General features: G+C 54.7%; 7 protein-coding genes and 1 non-coding gene across 8 annotated transcripts; 3 read left to right on the top strand and 5 right to left on the bottom strand.

Moving 5' to 3' along the window:
- Positions 1 to 46: 46 nt before the first annotated feature.
- Positions 47 to 1,986, bottom strand: BZA05DRAFT_405188 (WD40-repeat-containing domain protein). The gene is made up of 3 exons (XM_051484390.1): positions 1,573 to 1,986; positions 662 to 1,502; positions 47 to 601 (listed from the first exon to the last, which is right to left on the bottom strand). Exons 1-3 carry the CDS (start codon positions 1,862 to 1,864, stop codon positions 103 to 105), a joined length of 1,632 nt encoding a protein of 543 aa, XP_051337363.1. The 5' UTR covers positions 1,865 to 1,986; the 3' UTR covers positions 47 to 102.
- Positions 1,987 to 2,071: 85 nt separating this feature from the next.
- BZA05DRAFT_405190 (nucleophile aminohydrolase) lies at positions 2,072 to 3,239 on the top strand. Its single transcript, XM_051484391.1, has 5 exons — positions 2,072 to 2,244; positions 2,306 to 2,463; positions 2,535 to 2,665; positions 2,727 to 2,942; positions 3,010 to 3,239. Coding segments are annotated over exons 1-5 (591 nt in total). The 5' UTR covers positions 2,072 to 2,242; the 3' UTR covers positions 3,094 to 3,239.
- A 1,281-nt stretch (positions 3,240 to 4,520) lies between these two features.
- BZA05DRAFT_405191 (Six-hairpin glycosidase-like protein) lies at positions 4,521 to 6,765 on the bottom strand. Its single transcript, XM_051484392.1, has 3 exons — positions 6,009 to 6,765; positions 5,275 to 5,934; positions 4,521 to 5,164 (listed from the first exon to the last, which is right to left on the bottom strand). Exons 1-3 carry the CDS (start codon positions 6,566 to 6,568, stop codon positions 4,774 to 4,776), a joined length of 1,611 nt encoding a protein of 536 aa, XP_051337365.1. The 5' UTR covers positions 6,569 to 6,765; the 3' UTR covers positions 4,521 to 4,773.
- A 5,297-nt stretch (positions 6,766 to 12,062) lies between these two features.
- On the top strand, positions 12,063 to 12,593 carry BZA05DRAFT_420609 (uncharacterized protein; the record flags this gene model as incomplete). Its single annotated transcript, XM_051485652.1, has 1 exon — positions 12,063 to 12,593. The coding sequence occupies one exon, from the start codon at positions 12,063 to 12,065 to the stop codon at positions 12,591 to 12,593; it is 531 nt and encodes a 176-aa protein (XP_051337366.1).
- Positions 12,594 to 13,308: 715 nt separating this feature from the next.
- Positions 13,309 to 14,040, bottom strand: BZA05DRAFT_405197 (uncharacterized protein; the record flags this gene model as incomplete). Its single annotated transcript, XM_051484393.1, has 1 exon — positions 13,309 to 14,040. A coding segment is annotated over exon 1 (220 nt), but the record flags the coding sequence as incomplete, so codon positions are not given.
- Positions 14,041 to 16,416: 2,376 nt separating this feature from the next.
- Positions 16,417 to 16,488, bottom strand: BZA05DRAFT_t236. Its single transcript has one exon. It is a non-coding gene; the product is annotated as a tRNA-Trp (tRNA).
- Positions 16,489 to 16,790: 302 nt separating this feature from the next.
- On the top strand, positions 16,791 to 18,536 carry BZA05DRAFT_405199 (molybdopterin binding domain protein). Its single transcript, XM_051484394.1, has 3 exons — positions 16,791 to 17,290; positions 17,350 to 17,514; positions 17,588 to 18,536. Exons 1-3 carry the CDS (start codon positions 17,147 to 17,149, stop codon positions 18,326 to 18,328), a joined length of 1,050 nt encoding a protein of 349 aa, XP_051337368.1. The 5' UTR covers positions 16,791 to 17,146; the 3' UTR covers positions 18,329 to 18,536.
- Positions 18,537 to 18,605: 69 nt separating this feature from the next.
- Positions 18,606 to 20,398, bottom strand: BZA05DRAFT_437914 (uncharacterized protein; the record flags this gene model as incomplete). Its single annotated transcript, XM_051486468.1, has 3 exons — positions 18,606 to 19,482; positions 19,537 to 20,235; positions 20,289 to 20,398. The coding sequence occupies 3 exons, from the start codon at positions 20,396 to 20,398 to the stop codon at positions 18,945 to 18,947; spliced, it is 1,347 nt and encodes a 448-aa protein (XP_051337369.1). The 3' UTR covers positions 18,606 to 18,944.
- Between the last annotated feature and the right edge of the window lie 1,440 nt (positions 20,399 to 21,838).

A 21,838-nucleotide genomic window follows, 5' to 3' on the forward strand; every position in this document is an offset into this window, starting at 1 on the left:
TGTAGAGGAGGTGGTACGAGTAAACCAAGTCATTATTACAGACAAACTCCAGAATTGAACCTATAGATGAGAAGCTTTTGTATTTACAACCAAATCCTCTGACTATGCATCGCCGCCCTCCTCCATATCCTCGTCAGCACCGCCAGTGCCCGAGCTCTTCTTCATGACGTCCAAAACGTAGCCACCGCTCCGTCCCTCGACCTCCATCCATCTTCCCAGCCTCATCTCCTTTCCGGTGGCGACGCAGACGACCACCTTCGCATCTTTCTTGGTGGTACCTCTCTCCAGAACTGCGATCCCGTTGACGATTCCACGGACGGTGCCTTCGCCGCCTATCACACCCACAGCCTCGAGCTTCCTCTTGTCGGCCGTCACTTTCCAGGCTCTTACACTTCCATCCCAAGAGCCGGAGAATATTAGGTTGGAGTATGGAATAGCCGTCAGCGCGGTGACCCAGCGGGGCTGAGCGGGAGCGGCGGGCTCTTGTACAGGATTTGTTTCCGCGCTAGATTTCTCCGGTAGCAGGGGTGGGGCGAGTCCGTGGGAGACTTGGATCGTGTGTATAGGCTTCTTCTTGTGGATCGACCAGAGGGAAATGTTTCTGCGCAAATCATATCAGAACTGTGATCTCAGCGGCAAGTTTGGTGGCAGGTGATAATACCCATTGTCACTTCCGGTGACGAAATGCTCTTCATCGAGCATGGCAACACAATCCATACTGCCCTCCTCGTGCCGTATACTCCCGTCCTTGTTCTTTCGTACTTTCCCCTCCCCAGACCCACCGCCGCGGAACACAAGTTGTGTCTCATCGACAATCTTCCATAACCTCGCCGTCCGGTCGCGAGCACCAACCGAAACACACCGTTCCCCAGCTAACGCAGCAATGCTCAGAACCTCATCCTGGTGTCCGAAAAGAGTCTCCACGTACGCCAGCTCGTTCAAGCTCCACAGCTTCACTGTCCGGTCGGAAGAGCTTGAGTACAGCTCATTCGTCCCGCGCCTGAAAACAAGACCAGTGACACCTGCACGATGCTGCCTGAACACCTTCAGGATCTTCAATGTCTCGGCATCCCATACGATGAGCTTGTGGTCTTTGCCTCCAGTCGCAACAAATTTCCCATCCGCGGATGCAGCAACACAAAGGATATCATCCGTGTGGCCCTCAAAGCCCTCGTCCTTCTTCCGGCCTCCGCGCACGTACTGCACTCGTTTAGGCCTTGTCCGGGGAGTGTTGTTCGAAGTGGCTGGTGGGGGCGGGTAAGCGGGGAGCTCCCACTTCACGAGGTATCGGTGACGGGTGACAGTGTAGATGTATGGATCGCTGACGGCGATGCCGGTAGTGGGACCAGCATCCATTCGGAATAGGGACGAGACGGCAGTGCTAAACGAGAAATCGTCGGCGATATGTCGATATAAACGGCCCTTCTCCTCCGCGACATCCTCCTTCAAGCGCTCGGCGATCAGATCACGGTCGATGTCGGCAGCGTCGAATCCACCCTCATCTGCGATCCTACTGTCAGTCTCCAAGCTCCCGCAAAGAAAAATAGCACCCCCCCACCGACCGAAACATACCAACTTCCTCGCGAATATTGTTCAGATACTGTTGCGCAAGCCTCAGGCGCTTTTCCGCCGCAGTCTCCCCAGCAAGCTCCTCGTCCTCGTCCTCGTCGTCCGATCCTCTGGGCTTCGCATTCTCATCCTCTGACTCGCTCGAGATCTCATCATCCTCATTCCTCCTCTTCTGCGGTCGCTTCTCCGATCCACCAGCTGCTGCGTCTGTGGGGCGAACTTTCTTAGACTTATTCCCGGCGGCGTCGGCACGTTTTCGTTTCGCAGAGCCCGGCAGGGTGAAAAACGACGACATTATCGGTTGGTACTATGAGCGTATGTATATGTTTCGCGGCCGATTGAGTAATGGAGTGGTGTTGGCGTTCACCGACAAAGGAACAGGCGGAATGACATTTCTCTCAGCGTGAGAGAGAGAGTTTACTAGATGGACTGCGCTACGAAATCTTTTTTTCGCCTCACTGAACGGGAACTCTTGGCATCAATGCGGCTCTAGTTAACTAGCTCCAGTTGATGACTTAGCGAGTTAGAGTGGGTTGGGTGGTGGGAGAGAGACCTTGCCCGCGTCGGTGTGTCGCCAAACAGCCCGCCAAACCTCAAGTCGAGCTTCATACACTGACAACCCCAACACCTCCACATCACCTTCATCCCCACCTTCCATCACCGTACAGCGAAAATGTAAGCTCGAGCTATCTTGATGTGCTGCCGGGCAGCCCGCTAATTTCCCGGGACTGCAAAGGGAGGTTCTTCTAGGCATCACCGGTAAAGACTTTGTGCTGCTTGCGTCGTCGAAGGCGGCGATGCGCGGCGTTACCATCCTCAATGCCGAAGACGACAAGATGCGGGCCTTGAACGCCCACACCTTGATGGCGTACGTGGGAGAGTCTGGCGACACCGGTATGATGGAATCGATGAATGCAAGAAGGATGATGGCGGAGACCAGTAGCTCACGGCCCGGGGGTGTCCAGTTCAGTTCGCCGAGTACATCCAGGCAAACGTCCAGCTCTACGGCATGCGCAACAACACGAACTGGCAGCTCTCCCCTTCTGCCGTGGCGTCGTTCATTCGGAGGGAGCTTGCGAGGTCGCTTAGGTCGAGGGTTTGTCCGCCCCCTCTGGATAGCTTGCAGACGCTGTGGCTAATCGCGAGTAAACGTGCAGAACGCCTACAACGTCAACCTCCTAGTCGGCGGTTTCGATACCACCACGAAGAAGCCACACCTCTACTGGCTGGACTACCTGGCGTCGCAGGCCTCCGTACCGTACGCCGCCCACGGATACGCACAGTACTACTGCCTATCGATCCTGGATAAGCACCACCAGCCGGACATCGATCTGGAGCGAGGCCTCGAGCTGATGAAGATGTGTCACGATGAGGTTTGTCTCCTTCCTTTCGGCCCAGGTTGATGGGACGGCTCTGACGTATTCATCTATTGTGCTGCAGCTGGTGAAGCGGTTACCGATAGACTTCAAGGGTCTCAAGATCAGGGCTGTCACGGCAGATGGTGTCAAGGAGTACAGCCTTTAGATACGTTTAAATGAAGCAATGACGATTCTGAGGACTTCTCCCGTTGGTGGTATTATGGGCACCGTGAATGATCAGTGCTATGTGCGATGGCTGTAACGTTGCGAAGAGGGTTAGGGTGGTGTGAATCCATTGCCAGCTCTCCTCAGAAATTGTTTGACTTCTTTTTGTTGACGAGGAACGAACACTAAACTACTCCTCACCATCTCTACTACATACTAACCTCCACCACCACCACCACCACCAACACCAACACCGAGTGATCCCGCGTAGAAATCTAGCAGCGTAGGTAGCAATCCTTCCCACGTCCGAGTAGAGAAGATGTACGGACTGTTTGGCGGAACCCAGCATAACCTTTGAGCCGTTGTATGCTACTGCGCCGCGGGTCAGGTATGCGAGGCAGCGTTCCCATAGAGCACCACTGTCGACATTCTTGCCAGAAGCGGGCCAGCATCCATATGGAGCGTGAACAGGCGACGCGGGAGCCTGGGAGGACTGCCTCGACATAGCAGCTACGCACATTAGTTAAGCCCGGACAGAACAGTATCACCGATGCTTACTAGTTAATATGTGCACACGCAGATGCGTAGCTCAGTTCTGGCGGTGGAGTTGTACTATTACCACCCAGGTAGTAGGAAAGATACCCGATGCGTCATGGGATGTCACGTCGCTTACTTAGTATCCAGTCCTAGATTGCAGGGGATGGGCTCAGAAGGCGGGCGGGACCACACGACACTGGACGGGGAGTGGTACGGACACGGGACGAGACGTGGTACGGCGGGCGCTATTCGCAGTGCCGGTGAGTGATCGGAGGAGGGGGAGGTAGCCCGAACGTCTCCGGCAATCTTCCGACTAAAGTAGAGTATACCGCCACTCCTCCGACCACACCGGTATAAAGCCACCCAACCCAAGCAGGCGGGAATCGAAAATTGCGACAAACCCGTGCGGACAACCCCCTGGTACCTATCCGGGATAGGTATGTTGGGGAAAATGTGTAGCTACTGGCGCCAAAGTACAGTATAAAACGCGGATGACGGGACACGGGACTCGGTTCCGCGGCTTCGGAAGATGGAATCATGGAAATACGGAAATATAGGAGGGAGGCAACCCACGGGAGGACGGGAATACTTTGTTTTTACCGATGGCCGAAGCCGAAGCCGAAGCCGGCAGCCTGTCGAATGCTAGATGATGAACATCAACCCCCCTTCCCCCTGGATCTTGATAAAGTACTTTATCTAGGCTTCGCAATAGGTCTTCCCTGCCATCTTGCGCACATCCAAGGGCTGTGTACCATAGTGGGTTCGGTCCTCAAGTCTAGGACTGATGTGGAATGTGTGTCTGTCGTAATGCCTGACTGATATTCTTCAGCTGTTCACTGGTTCAGGCTCACTTCACTCCACTTCTCTTCACTTCACTTCAAACAATCCAAGTATTCGTAACGATGTCGATTGTATCCACACACCGCTCAACTCTCTCGACTCGACTCATACAGTACAAAAAAACAGTCTACCCATCGAAAAGCGCCCAAACCCCGCGTCATTCATAAAAAGTGGAATCGATCGCAAACAGAACCACGTAATGTAGGGTTGTAGTAGTAATAATGAAACCAGCCATGCGCACACAAACACACACAAACACACACACAGACACACACACAGACACACACACTCATAACCCAAGTACTCATGCAGCCACAGCCATACCCCTGACCAGTGCCTTCTTTGCAACCTCCCTATCGTCCGCCGCCGACGTAAAGCTCCCATAGCTCCAGGTCAAGTCCTTAGCGCCACGTTGCCAGCCCGAATACTTGTTGAACTGCTCGCTGAGGCGGCCTTCGGGTGTCGCGTGCCAGCGGATCACGTTTAAAAAGCTGTCGGCATACTTAAACATGTCGGTGAGGTAGTTCTTGAATTCCGGCTGGCCAGCAGTGTAGCGTCCTGTCACTGCGTTGCCGGTAGGGTGCAACCGCTGGTAGAAGCCGAGGTTCATGTCGTTGATGTCGAAGTAACCTTGCTCGAGGAAGCGCTCGATCGTGTTGTAGAGAATGTTGGATACAGAAGACGTGCAGAGGAACCTACGACGACATTGATTAGAGCCGGGCTTCCTATTTTCTTTTTTTTTTTTTTTTTTTTTTTTTTTTTTTGGGGGGGGGGGGGGGGAGAGGGGGGGGTTGGAGTGGCATACCATGGATTTCCTTCACCGAGACCAACACCGTCGTACCTATCCTCGGGGTACCTGCCGATGCCAACGCCGCGAAGCCTTCCCTCAGGGTAGAACGGCGGGGTCTGCTTGTTAATAGGATGCCTCTCGGCCATGTCGGCAACGAGAACCGCAAGACTCGCAAGAATCTCGTCCGACCAAGGAGGGAAAAGGTCCTCCTGGCTGCCGTGGAGGGAAGCTAGCAGTAAGCTACAGTCAATACCGGACCGATACCGGGTATCCAGGTAAGCAACCAGATGGCCGCGCTCCTTGTTCCAGAAAGAAGTGGTGAGAAACTTCCTCAGCTCGTGTCGCTGGGACTCATACCAGACCCCTGCGGCAGAATCGCCAAGCACCACCGCCAACTCGCGTCCCTCAACCAAAGCCTTGTGCTGGACAAGGGCGGTATAGAAGTGCAGATCCTTAACCTCTTCCCACAGATCAAATCCGGTAAGATTCCAAGAGTGCGAAATATATTCCAAATCGGCCTTGATCACTGAACGCGTGGGGAACTTTCCATCGTACAACTTCCTAAGCCAGTCGTGGCTGATGAGCGAAGGGTCCGTCTCGTTCAGCATCCGAACGTAATTCATCAGAGTAAGAGCTCTGAGAGCAGGACCGTCCCGTTGCGGACGTCCCCAATTCCTTTCCACCGCGCGAACCTGTCAGTGACTGCAGCGTGGGTGGATTGAACAAATAAGACCACACTGGATACAAACTCCGTGAATGGAGCACCGTCGATCATGAACTTGGGCTCCCCGAGACCGCCAGTGGTGTAGCCGCCGCTGGGGTTGAACGTGTTCTGGATGCTATCCTGAAGCTTGGCGTAATCTTCGATTATGGCCTTGAGACTCTCGTCCTTGGTCTCCCCGTATTCGGCGACGACCTCGGCCATGGTGATTGCGGCATCCCGCACCCACTGGTAGTAGTAGTTCGGAGCGTCTTTCGACGGCGAAGCGATCACGGAACCGGGCGCAGCGCCTCTAGCGTTCGAGCCGTTGGGGGCGATATTTTCGAGCAAGAATCGCATCGAAGTCTTCCTCTGATCCTTAATCCAGTCCTCGAGGCCATTTGGAACGAGTGGTTCGGCAGGTTGTTGTTGTTGCTGTTCGTCGGCCGGCTGGAATTTGGGCGGCAGGACATCCACGCGTGCTGGGTTCGGGAAGACGTGTTGGTAGCCCGGCAGGGAGACAGGGTTGCCAACGACGTAGGCGGCGGCTAGCTGTGAGCAACAGTAAACACCCACCAAAGAACCAAGTACACTCCGAAGAACGGCCATCTTGGTCTCGTGACTGGAGGTGAGGGAAGGAGTCCGGGCTGGGGGCGAATCCGCTGACTGGAAATCCGAAAGGACGACGAGGAGGAAATACAGAGAGCCGACGAGACGCAGACGACGACGGGATTTCCACGGTCGAATGACGGGTAGAAGACGGGTGGGCAACTATAGCATGTACCCTTGGGGAGAGCAGAGGGGCCGAGCTTTTTAAGGGAGTCCTCGTGGTGCAAAAGTTCCACCTGACGGCACTCGGACCTAGCCAGCAGGGAGTGCGCTAACAGGCAGCTTGATCAGCTGCACACCTAACCGGAGTATTCCCTTCCCTCCCTCTTCCCCAGGTTCCTGGAGCCAGCCAATTGGACGGGGCCGAGAGAAGGTCTTGTGCTTGTCGGGAGTGCGACAAGTTCGTGAGCTAGGGGTGGGTGTATGGGTGGGTGGGTGGGTATTGCGGGTTTGCGAGTGGATGATGCTGGCCTGCAGCAGGATGAGGAGGATGAGGAGGAGGACGGGGAGCGTGCTATGGGGATGGGGGAGGGTATGGATGGATGGACGGGCGAGGGTATGGATGGATGGACGGGCGAGGGTATGGATGGGCAAATGCGTGGCTGGAGGGGTGGGTAGCAATTACGGCGGGCGAGTCCCAGCACGAGGAGCTCTATGGATTACTACTAGTCGTACATACTTGGATACTCTCGCAGCAGAGTCAAGACAGTTGGGCGTGTCAGTTCGGGGGTGGAGCTACTGTACTCTACTAGTACATGAATCAGAATGCGACGATATGTACGAATCGATAATGCACGAAGCAGCGCATAGAGCGGCAAGCAGTAACCAACGGAGTCGTTTCCATAGTCTGTAGACACAATACCCATAGTGCAATACAGTCGCATAGCGTAGAGTGCACTATGCGCGGTGTATAGGTAGAGTAGGCAGAGTGCTTGGGCACCATAGCTCGCAGTTGCTCGGTGTATATAGCTCGCTGGGCGTCGGGACTTCCAACAGCGACCAGCATCCCCAATGTACCGAATCGGAGCGAATCCCACAACCAGGAACCAGCATTGCAAACAAGACCGCATCTACCGACCGCAGCTGTGCGATGAGGTATCTGCCCACAAGTGAAGAAGTAGGTACGGCTACACAAGAGAAAACATGACCTGCATACCACTAGCAGCCAGCCAGCCCAGCGCGCAGCAGACATGTGGACACGTGAAGACGGGTGCGCGGAAGAATGTCGGCGTGATGGCAGAATGTGTGTGTGACAGGTGTGGTGTGGATGTGGACTGTGGGGTCGTCGCAGACTCGCAGACTCGCAGCACTGAACTATCCGAACGTCGTCGCGTGACGTTGGTTATCCCCCTGGACTGACGTTCCCCTGGCCTGCACGCTGTGGGTATATGTATGAAGGTACTCTGGGCGCGATCGGTCGACTTATCCAGCCAAAACTTCGACCGAGCAAGAAGTCACTGACTTGTCTCCATCCCAAATCCTCTCGATGACGAAACACACGGCCAGCCTCTCCAACCTGTCTCCATCTAGGTCGCCCCCTCCACCCAGATAACCCGAGCACAGCATCCACTCAAGGTTGATGCAGCGGCAGATCCATCTTCTCGAACTACGACAACCACCTACATCCTACGCACCTACACCCCCCTCGAACCAGCACGGATGAAATCGAAATTTTTGTCTATGCATCCATCTGGATGTGACTCGTCTGGTGTGCATGTCTGCATTCCAGGCAGATACCCGACGGACGCCGGCCACATGCAAGGAAATGAAAGAAACAGAGGGAAAAAAACGAAGGAAAGAAAAAAAAACCGGAGCATGTACACTCGACCACACGTTCGGTAGCCGGGCTTCACTCCATCGAGCACATCGGCACCAGCACCAGCACCAGCATGAGCATGAGCATGTGCGCGCAAAAAAACCACCCCAACCCCACCCAACCACTCGACTCGACTCGAGACGCAGCAGCACGACATCCACTCTACGATGCGATCCCTCCTCTTCACGAGACCTCAAGCTGCGTGCGTGCGTGGTCGTGCAGCTGGCTCAAAGGAGAAACCGAAACCTGCGCTGCCTGTTCTCCTCCTCGCGCGCCTGAACCGCCGCCGCCGCAGCAGCACCACCGCCGGATCGCACCAGAAACATCAAACCCTCGCATGTGAAAGCGTAGGGAAGTATGTAGGCTGTGGGCTGTGGGGCAGTGGGCAGTGGGGAGCTCGAGTCAGCACCATCTCTTCCCCCTCCCCCCTCCCTCCCCTCCCCCCTCCCTCCCCTCCCCCCCTCCCTCCCCTCCCCTCCGACCCCTCCCCCTCCCCAGGACACACACGACGGCGAAGTATGTGGTTACTCTACATACATACCGGTAGTGCCGCCCGAAAGGAGGCTAGGCAGCGTCAGCGTCAGCATCAGCATCGCCGTCACCGCGATCTGCTGCAGACAGACAGACAGACAGACAGACAGACAGACAGGTCGCAGACTCGCACGCGGGGCCCGCTCACTGCCTCAGCTTTAACGAAGGTCACTACGGCACTCCGCAAAGAGCACGCTTGTGGCTTATGTAATGCATTACTCCGTTCCGTCGTGTAACCGGTGCCGCGACAGCGGACACCGAGCGGACAGCGAGCAGTGAGTGCGCAACACCCGCTGCCATCACGGACCCGGATCGATCCGTTTTTGGGGCTGTCCCAACGCACATATCTTATCTTGTCTGCGCTGCGGCCGAACCGGAGGGCGAATCCGATCTCTACTATGCACAGTGACAGCAGGAGATGACGGGCCGTGTCGAAAATCGAAAAGACTGCGAACTCGGACGTTGCAGATATCGATTGCGTAGCCCTACCCAACCACCTAGCCGGGGTACCTAGCGGTGGCCCATGGGATCGTCTCCTACATACCTACGTCGCCAGGGCGGACGAGCGAACGAGCCGTGCTGCGTTCGATAAGCTGATTTCGACTACGACTACGACTACGGCCACGGCCACGACTACGACTACGGACGATATCGACAGCAGGCACATACCAACATCCTACATACCTAGAAAAAGATGAGGCGGTGTCTCCGTGAGGCACGGAGAAGGCGACAGGTTGACCAGTGACCACGTTGTCCCCCTAGAATGCGAACACGTTCGAGATTGTAAGGGAGCGCTGGCTGGCTTGTGGATTCCACGACGAGTGTACATTGTACATACCGTTAGGTGGGTAATGTGGAGTCCGCTCTATGGCTGGCCCTCCAGCGATGCTCGGCTTGGCCCAAATATGGTACAGTGGCACAGTGGTAGGAGCGTAGCAAGGTAAGAAGTACTTATCGGGACCTGGCATGTGCGCCTAGTTATCTCTGGGTGGTTGGTAGGTGCCAAACATTTATCGTTTACGGTACACCTCCAGCAAAGGTTTCTCTTCTCGTCGACGTCGTTGGAAATTTGTGCGTCAGAGCCAACCTGATAACCTGAGACCCTGTAACCCGGGGACTATTTTCCGGTCCGACTTCGCTTGTGGATGATGGACATCGCCTTGATGTTGTATGGTACCTTCGGATAACCAAGTATAGTATGGACCCACGTCTTATCTCGATAAGGTCCATGCATGACGCATCACTCGCAGGTATTCACCACGGCGAAAAACGACAATCGCTAAGAAACGGGAAATGTAACAAGTACCGCATGGGCAGGACCAGGATTTCGGACTTGCCATGCAGTACGAATAAACGAAAAACAAAAGCGAAAAAAGCAACGCAAAATGCGGGTATGCCATGTTCTTGATATATAGGTCGAATGCATAATGAATTATGATGAAACCGAAAAAGAAAAGAAGAAAAGAAGGAAAAAAAGTACAACGGGAGATGGCCCACGGGGGGTCTCGAGTTTCAATTATGCATACATCCTACGCACCGACCATATTACTCTTCTATTCCGGATTGCGAATAAGTTATAACCAAGTTGCTCATTCACCCGGCGAAGGATACCGGTACCCAGCCGTCCTCGCAAAATATCCAGAGCCATACGATCTGGAACCCGAGCTGGCTGGCCCCTGCCGCGGCCATTGCGTCCTCGGGGAGTAACCGTATAGTTGTCGTGAACAGGTCTTTCATACGAATGAAACCACGAATCACTGAAGCGACGACTCGAATCGGAGCTGCCAGTCTAAAGATTGTGACCAGCAGCTACTTACCTAGGTCGGAAGCCACTGAAGAGTGCGAAATATCCTCATCCAGCTTATGTCGTTTCCCACAGATGGCGGACTAAACGGCTTTGTGGTGGAGTGATGGAGGAGCTGTCGGCGAGAGAAGGAAGTGAAAGAGGACTCCTGTCGGCAGGAGAAAACGAATGTGCATTGTGGTTAGTAGTGCGCATCAATGGTGGTTGGCATGGCGAGGTTTCTTCTCCTTCTTCTTCTTCTTCTTTCTTGATCATCACCTATCGAATAGACGGCCAACCCCCCATCTCCGCTCTCTTCTCGATGTGCTGTGTGCTTTCTTTCTCGTCAGGCCTGGAGAGGCATTGGCTACTGGTAAAGAGCCCTCGCAAAAGCGTGTCTTCGTAATCCATAACCCATTTGTCTGTATGATTGTGTGATAGCAAGGAAACGAAGCCCCTGCCTAGTACCTGCGTATCCTCAGCTAGTATTCCAGACACAAGTCCAAGGTGGGGGAAATTCAGGAAGCCGCCGCCGCTCCTGCTGCTGGTTTCGCCCTGAGCGTAATTCCCGCTGAGGGGGCTCAGGGAGGAGATGTTTACTCCGTCATGGTAGGGAACCTTCTAGAAAGCTTTGTGCAATCGGTGGAAAGATGTGATCAGATGTCCGGACGGCGCAACTTGCAGGCGGCAATTATCGCCGCCCGGTGGGGTTGAATACCGGTAGCCCCGCGAGGCTACTACTAGGTACTAGACCTGCGCTCACCATCTGCGATTAAAACTCGCCCGCATCAGATAGGTCTCAAGCTTAGCCGCTGGGGCACGGAACAAACACGCCTACCTATAAAACCCCACGCCCACCACCCACCCACTTCTCTTCTTCTTCTTCTCCTCTTCACCTATTCATCTCTTCTTCTCTTCACCACAAACATCTCTTCCTCTCTTCCTCTCTTCACCACAAACATCTCACATTCCCACATTCACGCAACTCTCTGCGCCAACTCCAACGCCACATTCGAATGTCGAACTTCCACGAGTCCACCATCTCAAGTGAGTAAGTATACCTAGTAGAGTAGATCCGGCTTATCACACATCCTCACTCGCGATCCGCGAATAACGAACGAATGCCAACACGATAGGCAACCACCAGAGATGCCTGGCTTCGCCGTAGTCTAGATAGGCTTCATGCGAAATAAACTGAAGATCTCTCTCAGAGATTCTCTCAGAGATTCTCAGAGATTCCCGGCCACAACTACAACCTGCGCAAGCGCAAGCGCACCCCGTGTGCGCTGCCGCCGCCGCAAGGCCACCAAGGTAGGGCCAACCCAACACAACCCATACACCTATCCCACGCACGGGCATCTGACATGGTGCCCGCAGACCTCCAAGTCCGCGCGCGCCCCGAAGGGCCGAAGACCTACGCCTACGCCCTCAAGCCCAGCACAGCACCATGGTGCGGCTCGGCCCCCCCCCCCCCCCCCGAGATGGGGAGAAGCGGGCACACCGCGCTCGTCGAGGGTGCGCGCTTCTACCGCCTGCCTGGCGGCAAGAAGCGCGCCCCGAGCGCCGTGGTGGCTGTGGGCATTACCGTGCCTGCTGGGGCCGACGTCCAGTGGCCGGTGGAGCTGGACTTCGAGGAGATGGACTTGGAGGCGGTCAGGGGGGAGGAGCAGGAGAGCCAGGCGGAGGCGCAAGAGGGGGAGGCGCAGCGGGAGGAGGAGGAGAAGGAAGAAGATGAGCAGCAGGATCAAGACGAGGAGCAGGATCAAGAGCAGGAGCAGGATCAAGAGCAGGAGCAGGATCAAGAGCAGGAGCAGGATCAAGAGCAGAACGAAGAAGACAAGGAGGAAATGGAACAAGACAAGGAGGAGATGCAGGAGGAGGATGAGGAAGACTAAGGGCCTTCTCGGTTGTTAGCTGCGTTTTGTATACCATAGAAAATTGAAATACAGTTTGAAAACCTCAGTTTCCGAGCGCTGGGTGACCACTCGGTATATAGATGAATCATCTCCAGCAACAAGTTCCGTTCAGAGAGTGTCTATCTAGATAGATATAGGTAGACGTAGATGAAAGCGGGGAAGCAGGTAGCGGGTAGAAATATACATGATATAAATGTTACTGGATTTCACAGAAGTGAGCCCATCTAGGTAGGCTATGGGCTGGCTACCGAGCACACTGGGTAGAACATGACAACCGGCTACCGAGCACACTGGGTAGAACATGACAACCGGCTACCGATGGTATTGCTGCGAGTCTGTTGCTGGATAGTGCTGAATTGACTGGACGTGCCGTGCTGACGGGTTTCTCCTGTGCCGCAGACTCGCAGTCTGCGATCTATCGGTTGGCTGGTTGGCTTGGCTCACTGTTCGAGCAGCAACAATTTGACCGCCGTGCAAGTCCTTCTTTGTCCGGTGCGATAGATAGTTATCAGCTAAAGTCTCTAGAGTCCATGGAATAAAAGAAGAATATTTCGCCTTCTTGTTGTTGTGTTTTTCGTGCGTACTCACGATATGCACTCGTACATAGTTGAATTGTAGTGAGTACATACGCACGGACCCCCAACCCGCTAATTCTCGCGTACGTTAGGGTGCATAACCACACAGAGCGGTGGACCCCCGCCGCCGCACCATGTGGACGCGTTCCGTCTCCCTCCCATCACGTTACAAACAACCAACGCACACTCCGTACGACGGCCGTGAATTGATTTTTTCTTTGCGAGATGAACACGACTTCGTCCCCACTCGCGTTCGAGTTCAACTCCGACTCGGAATTGCGCTCCGTCACGCCCTCGGCCCAGCTACTCAACGACGTCGCAATGTCGGCTAGCAAGCCGAAACCCAGACGTCCACCAACGACCACTGCCACGGCCACCATCACCATCCACGACACTGACGGCTCAGGAATAGAAAAAGACGAAGAGCTATCAATGCCACCGCCTAAAAGAAAGCGCGACCGCCCCTCGCATGCGGAGGCTGCTGCACGTGCGTCGTCGGACCACGCGGTGCAGACGCGGAAGTCGTCCAAGGTCCGGGGCGTCGATGTGTACGACCTCCCAAGCGGCGACGAGGCGAGTCCTCCCAAGAAGCGGCGGATGGTGAAGCCGAAACAAGCTGCGGCCAAGAAGGGCGCGAAGAGGGGAAGCGGGAGCGGGAGCGGGGTGGCGAGCAAGCTGAAGGAGGCGAAAGGCAAGGGGACTTTGAGATCGCGGGCTGAGGAGGCACAGAACTCGGCGGCGCAGAAGGCGCCGGCGGATAGAGAGGAGGAAGAGGAAGAGGAAGAGGAAGAGGAAGAGGAAATTGGAAGAAAATGGAAGAAGGCGACGAAGGGGAAGAGAATTGCTGTGGCACACAGCGAGACATTGCGGTCCGGGCAGGCAAAGAATTCAACGGCGCTTCCTCCTAGTGAGAATGTGGCGGCTCAGGAGGGCGGGCCTTCCGATCCTCCCCATCCCTCGGCAAAGAGAGGGCGCGGAAGGCCACCGGGAAAAGGGAAGGGGAAGGGGAAGGAGGCGGCGGCGAAGAAGGTGACGGGCGAAGAAATGGAGCCGGTGGTTCGGGGCAAAGGGGACGAAGATGCCGGTAATGCGATACCTGCTGCGCAAGAAACACCAGAGCCAGTGGCGGGCGTTCAGTCGAAAACACCTGCCAGACAGAAGCGAAGACAATCCAGTGTTTCGGTAGTCATTTTCAGCGGCAAGAGTAACGCGGATGATAAGGCTGACAGGAGGGAGAGCGATATGGATGATGTGCTCAATGGACTCTTTGGTGCTAGGGGAGGTTCTCGCCGAGAAAATTCACCGCCGCCGAGTATTCCTAAGAAATCGACAAAGCCATCGGCGAAGTCGCGGCCAACCGAAGAAGATGAAGAAGAGGAGGAGGAGGAAGAGGAGGAGGAGGAAGAGGAGGAGGAAGAAAAGGAGGAAGAAGAGGAGGAAGAAGAGGGGGAGGAAGAAGAGGAGGAAGAAGAAGAGGAAGAAGAGGAAGAAGAAGCGGGCGACGAAGCCAACAGGGAAGGTATTACGAGCCACCCACTCAAACTATCGAAAAACTTGAAGCCTCCGTCGAAACTGCCGCCAACTGCAGAGAAAACGGATAGTAAAGGGAGCTCGAAAGGCAAGACTTTAGCTAAGCCACCACCGCCGCCGCCACCGCCAGAAGTAGCTACCGAGGAAGATCTAGAAGGTCAGGAGACTACTCTGGTTGGTGAAGAGGAGCCGGAGGATGAAGGAGGGTGGGAGGATCCCAGCGAAGACGAAGATAGTGATGCACACTCTTCACCCCCACAGAAAGCGCCTCGCAAGAACTGCCGCAACTCCGCTAAGACGTCCCATGCCGCAGCCAAGGAATACGAAGAGCATCTACAATCCGAAGGAGCTGATGGGCTACTGGACGAATTCCCCGACCCACTGGAGCGTCTCAGAGAACTGGAAAAGCACCTCGAAGCCGAGCGGAATCTCATCGACGAGTACATCACTCGCTCCTCGGGCTTAAACACTCTTTCGCGAGTATCCAAGGAAGGTTATCTTACACAAATCGACAATATCATTACCGACCTTTGTGCCGGGAAAACCAAAAACAAAGATGCCACGCTGGAGTATCTCGACAAGACACTAAAGGTGATGCGGGAGGTGCAGATGGCCGATGAGAATTTCATAGCGGAGATGCTCACCCGCCAGTCTGCCCGGTCAAAGGGCCAGACTGCGTGCATTGAGGTCATCGAAAAGGCTTTCAAAAGTATGCAATACAAATCCATGGAAAAGGCGAAAGAGCGGCGAACCACCAAAGCCCAGATACGCAAGTACGCCTTGGAGAGAGAGAAATTCGAGGAAGAGATGAGTCACAGAGAGGCCCAGAAACGGGCCCAGAGACAAACCGAGAGGTACTATGCGGCGGTGCGAGCAAGACGGGAGGAGATAGAAGATGTCAAACAGCAGAAGGCGAGCAGACTCCCCAGCGCCCAAATTCCGACTCGGCGGACTACAACTTCCAGCTTTCCCGTCCCAGGCCGGCGGACAGCAGCTTTCAACGTTCAGGCTGAGAACCGACGAACAACGGCGCCCAGCCCTCTCGTTCCAAGTCGGCGAACAACGGCCACCAACCTCCAAGAGCCGGGTCGCCGCACAATCGCCTCCAAGCTCCAAGTTTCGGGCCGCCGGACAACTGCCTCCACCACCCGCACCTCGGCGGCTTCCACGGTAGCGGCCGCTTGGGCGGAGGTCGATGAAGGAGAGGATCACTACGACGCTCCCGCTCCCGCTCCTGCTCCTGCCCCGTTTGTCAAAGAGAGACCGTGGACCGAAAAGGAGCTCGGTGCCATCATCGATGGGGTGGACGAGCACAGGGGTAAAGACAGGTGGCACGAGATACTGCTCGACAATCAGCAGGTCTTGAAGCATCGCACTGCGGAGGATTGTCGGAAGCGTGCAATTGAGATAAGGACCGTTCTCCTGGGGAAGGGGGTTAAGCTGGGGACTAGATGGGAGGGGTTCTGAGTTCCGAGGGGATTTGTTTTGGAGTTGGGTTGGCGCTTGGCAGTTTTTCAGTCGTGTTCGATGATACCTTGATACCAAGTGAGGGAACTTTGGATGAATACTGTTTGTAATTCTTTTTCGATTGGGGGATTTGATGTAGGTGGTAGTGACAACAATGGTTAGAACAACGTGACATCCGGCCCGAAGAACCAGTCAAAAACAACAAATGGACTAGCTGGCAAAAGGATGAGTGACCCCGACGTGATTTGAACACGCAGCCTTCAGGTCTGGAATCTGACGCGCTACCGTTGCGCCACGGAGTCGTGATTCTTGGTGGCGTAAACAACCCATTTCGGGGATCATCACTGCATTCGATTGGAAACAAGAAGATTCCTGGTGAGGTATGTACTAGGTAGAGCTGCGGGCTCTTCATTGGTAAAGTACAGCATGCTAGGCAGTGCATTGTGACCTCAATTAAAATCACTCATTCCTGGAACTAGTTCGAAAAGGAGAACTTTTGCGGACCGATTTTTGGTTCGAATTCTCACAGTGGTAGTTGCTGTTTGTTCTCATAATAATAGGGCGATCTCGCTCGCAATGTCAAGGAGTGTAAAGATCGGGAATCCTTTGACTACCGGGGGTGTTCCCAGTAACTACAGCTCCACGACCAAAAAATTCCATCGGTCTGCGATTCCGCGCGCTTCTGTGCGCATCAGGCCCAATGGAATCTGTATAGCTCTATTGTGACTGACCGGAGGACTCGGCCACCAGTTTTCCGGTGAAGTGAGCGTTCTCCCAAAGTCGCGGAACATTTGCGCCGAGGAAGAAGAAGATGGTGACGGAAAGCTGCCGTAACTGTTAGTGCCGTCGGGAACTGCCGAAGAATGGACGCAGCAGTGGCCCAGTGCGTGATAGCTAAATCCACCTCCAGCACCACCCCACCACCGCGCATTCATTCATCGAGATCTTTACATATATCGGATGCTCTCCCGACTCTCGCAAGTTACCCACCACCTAGTCCGCCGCCCCTCAATCTCCAGCCTCCGCACGATGTCAGACCCATTCAACAAGTCTATCCGGACCGCGGCGTGTCTCATTATCGGTGATGAGGTGTTGAACGGCAAGGTGTGTGGTGGTGGGGAGGAGGGGGAAATGGCAGTGGGCTGACGAGGCGAGAGGAATAGACGGTCGACACGAACTCCGCGTACTTCGCCAAGTACTGTTTCGACCTCGGCATCGAGCTGAAGCGCATTGAGGTTATCTCCGACGAGGAGAGCGAAATCGTCGAAGCCGCGCGCCGGATGTCGGCAAACTACGATTTCGTCGTCACGTCGGGCGGAATAGGGCCGGTTGGTTTTTCATTCCCGAGGTTGAGTCGGGGTGAGGGTGGGGGAGTGGGGCTGATTGACGAGGGAACGGTAGACGCACGATGATATTACCTACCCCGCACTCGCGGCGGCTTTCGATTCCCCGCTGGAGCTGCACAAGGAGACCGCGGAGCGCATGCGGAGGATAGTTAAGGCTAGACCTAACGCCCCGCCGTACGATTGGGATACGCCCTCGGCTACCCTGACGGCGCGGATGCGCATGGCCATGTTGCCGTCCGGACCGAAGACGAAGGTGATCTATGTTGCGGAGGACCTGTGGGTTCCCATTGCGGTAGTGAACCATAATGTCCACGTTCTCCCGGGCATCCCGAGGATCTTTGTACAGATGCTGGAGGGACTGAAGAGTGTGCTCTTGGAGGATAAAAGGATTGATCAGGAGTTGAAGGCGACGCGTGTGCTGATCTCGACGCCATTGGTGGAGAGTGACATCGCAGAATTCTTGACTAAGCTGCAGGAGAGGGTTGCGGCGAAAGGGGTGAAAGTGGGGAGCTATCCGAGATGGGGACAAAAATGGAATACCATCACGCTGGTGGGCACCGATAAGGAGTTTGTAGAGAGTTTGGTTGAGGAAGTGGAGAGGCAGACGAAGGGGAAGAGGGTCGCTGATGAGGGGGAGATGGATGAGCCAACCGAGACTCAAACGGCCGAGGCAGAGGCGAATACAGAGGCGAGACACCAGGGCGGAAGCGAGGTGAAGGAGAAGCAGGTTCCTGCTCCGGCACCTGAACAGGCAGAATTGACGCACGGAATTAAGGACTTGAAGATTGACGGATAATGTGTGTAATGTTTAAAGGTTATACATAGCGGGGGTCTCAGGAGTCGGTCATACATGGGGTATTCTTGCCATAGCAGCAGCTGTACTAGCTTGCGTCGAGTACGTGAGCTGAAGCAAATCTGTCCGAGCTCCCAATCATTACACGGGTCTAGAACCATCACATCTACCACTGTGTTGTACATTTTCTGCATAATGACCGACGTGTGGGCACAACCGGGTGATCTACAGTACATGACTACGGCTTCCTGCATACGATCTTGAGCTTTTAGTGGTTGGGCCCGGAGTGACAGCTGCCACAAAACCAACTTCATAATCAGTTATTGATTGGCCTGAAGTTCCACAGCTGGAGATCTAAACTTGGCGGGACGTAATCGGCCGGGAAATCGACGCCGATAGTCTATTATAATCCTGTCAACATGTTCAACAGAGTTTCGTCCGCGACTACTTGTTGAGTCGGCGCCCTAGGGGCAAAGGTATAACCATTATGTTTTAATGACAGATATTAGGTACGGTTCGGCGCTCCAGCACCATAGAAAGCAGATGGATCCAAATCAAAAAGACAAAAAAAAACAAGTAGCCATCGTCTCCCGAGCTCTCTCACGGGTTGAAGCGGAGCCTAATCCTCCTCCGCAGCCAAAGTCATCTCCACATCATCCAACCAAAAATCTTCGAAGCCCTCGGCGGCCCCGTCCGCGGTGCCAGGACAGACGACGCGGACGCTAACCGGCTGGAACTCGACAGTTGGCATGTACTCCGCCGTAGTCTGCGTCCAGGTCCTCAACGCGCTGTTCGGATCCGAGGTCGCGAGGGTGACCCCATCGATCGAGAACGTGGCCGCACACCTACTCTCAGCATTGGTGCTCCTCGTCCACGCCGAGAAGTTGTAGCGGCGGCCGACGCACATACGTACGCTCTGCGCGATGGTGATGAAGCTGTTTGCGTTGTCAGAGCGAGGGATACGGAAGAGTAGGCTGCGTGTGCCGCTGCGTGTCGGGTTGGCGGGCACGCCTACTCGGTTGTCGGTCTGCCCGTTGCCCTGAGAGCTGATTATGTTCCAGGGAGAGGAGTTGCCAGAGGAGTCCTCGAAGCCGCTGTTGCGGATCACGGAGGTGAGCGTGCACACGGGAGGCGTCGCTGTGGGGTCCGGGTTGGCTCTGAGGGCGGGTTAGCTGGGCTGGGGTACGTGGGATCGGGGGATGGTTTCTTACCCTGTTCCGCTGGCGGTGATGGTCGTGGTGACGGTAGTAGGGAGACCGGGGATCGAAATCGTGGACAGGACAGTGCGGGTGACGGTAGGGCCGTTGATCGTCGAAGTGACTGTACGATTAGTCCCCTCACGGGTGATCATTGAGATGACGGTACGAGTCGTCCCCGCCCCGGTGATCGTCGAAGTGACTGTGCGGTTCATTCCCTCATTGGTGAGTGTCGAGGTGACGGTACGAGTCGTCCCCGCCTCGGTGATTGTCGAAGTGACTGTACGATTCGTCCCCTCACCGGCGATCGTCGAGGTGATAGTGCGGGTAGTCCCAGGCGCAGTGATCGTCGATATAAGGGTACTGATAGTTCCCGACCCCGACACTGGGACAAATACGGTACTGGTGACGATTGGCCTAGACGTAATCGTCGAAGTGGTTCCGGGCCCAGGAACAGTGACGGTGAAGACGTCAGTTCCGGGAATGGTGACGGTCGTTCCCTCGCCTGGGATTTCGACCGTGCTCGTCATGACGACGGTGCTGATATCACCAGTACGGGTGACAGTGGCCGTGGTAGGTCTGACAATGGTGACCGTAGTCGTTCCCGACCCCGTCGAAGTCACGGTCTGCGTGCGAGTATGGTACCCATTGTACTTAGTGATGTACCTGGTGTAGCTGCGGGTCATGGTATGGTGCTTCCACAACCACTTGGTACTGCTAACAGTCAGACTAATACTACCCATCTCTGCGAGATAATCAGGGCTTACGTGTCCGGGCAACGATCACGGTTGCGCCAGTCATCCAGCTGTGGGACGGCAGTGACATGGACGAGGGTTGAGGCGAGAGCAAGGAGAGAGGTAATGACGGTGAACTTCATGGTGACGGAGAAGTTGGCCGTGGACTGAGCTTTTACAAAGGAGTGGAAGAATGAATGTGGGCACCTAGGTTGGTGGAAGTCGGTGGGTTGTCCCGGGAGATTTTGGGGGAGATTTTGGGAGGTTTATATCCTGTCTGGACAGGAATGCGACGCCGAAAAGAAAGCGTGATGGATCTCAAGATGGCAGTGTTTGACCGCAATAGGTATTATACCAGTGGTGCACAGAAGAACTATTCCGGCCAGGTATCCACATGTCTCACGCATGCTCATCTTTCCAGCACGCACATGGCTTCCGAGCTCGGTTTGCCGTGTTCCAATAGCAGAACACACTCTTCAGCCCGTGCACCTCAGCTATAGCTATCCAAAGCTCCCTGTTTAGATCTCTCGATTCATTCATGGCGATCAATGATGTTTCTACCCCTGATTGAGCAAGTGATTGTCGTCGTCTCTTTTCGCTATCCTCACTATGGTTCAAGCCCCATCTCAATCCCGCCATAGGCCATCTTTCTTCGCCGGATGAAGAGCCAGCTTATTCTTCGGCCATGCGTGGAAGATTATTCGTTCTCAGGTCCTGCATGAAAGGCCGCATCTTTTCAGAAATCTAGCACTCCATTGAATTAGGGCGGTAGGATGCTTTACTCTCACCGTCCTTCACTTTGTATGTAGAAATATATACAGATTCTGCATCCTAAGCCCATACCGAATCCAGCCTGAAACCTGCCTTCGGGATCTTTTTGTTTCATTTGCAAATTTGTATTATTTAGCCACCACAACTATCATAACCACCACCACCATGATTACAACCACAGCCATGATCGACAGATACACCTGGCTGGGGGAGACAAAGGCCTCGTATGTACCGTGCTGCGTATTATTCCTATGTGCCCCTGATCCACAGACCGGATATATGGTGATTAATTTCACGGCCCAAAAAGCCATGGCTGGCGACAGATCGCTAGAAACATCGGTCGAGTCGATGCGGATATGTGCAGCGGCAGAAGACAGATGGATAGATCAATGGATGTAAATGGGGGGCGGGTGGTTCTATGGAGAAAACTTGCTGTTTTCTAGCTGCAGCGCTGGTGATTCGAAAGGAGTAGGTATTCTGTATGCCCGACGAACAGATGTGTTCGTATATACCCACCTCCACCGCCACAACCACCACCACCATCGAGCTCCCAAGAGAATTTCGTGAGGGGGGAGGCTGCTGAGTCTGGGCAATAGGATATTCAACGCAATCCAGGGGTATTGAAGATGATTTCAGTCTGTGTTGTTTTGGTTGATCATGGTCGTATTTAAACCACAGATATTACCTCTGACGGCGTACACCTTCCTCCCCATCCTATCCACAGTCCTCCGGATCGCTGGCTCGGTATGACGGCCTTATGTTGGGCTGGGCCAGGCATTTCTGGAAAAGATCAGACATCTGTGAGTGATACG

This window comes from Tricharina praecox, assembly GCF_024521635.1.
Source record: "Tricharina praecox strain CBS 144465 chromosome Unknown BZA05scaffold_21, whole genome shotgun sequence".
In the NCBI taxonomy this organism is placed as follows: domain Eukaryota; kingdom Fungi; phylum Ascomycota; class Pezizomycetes; order Pezizales; family Pyronemataceae; genus Tricharina; species Tricharina praecox.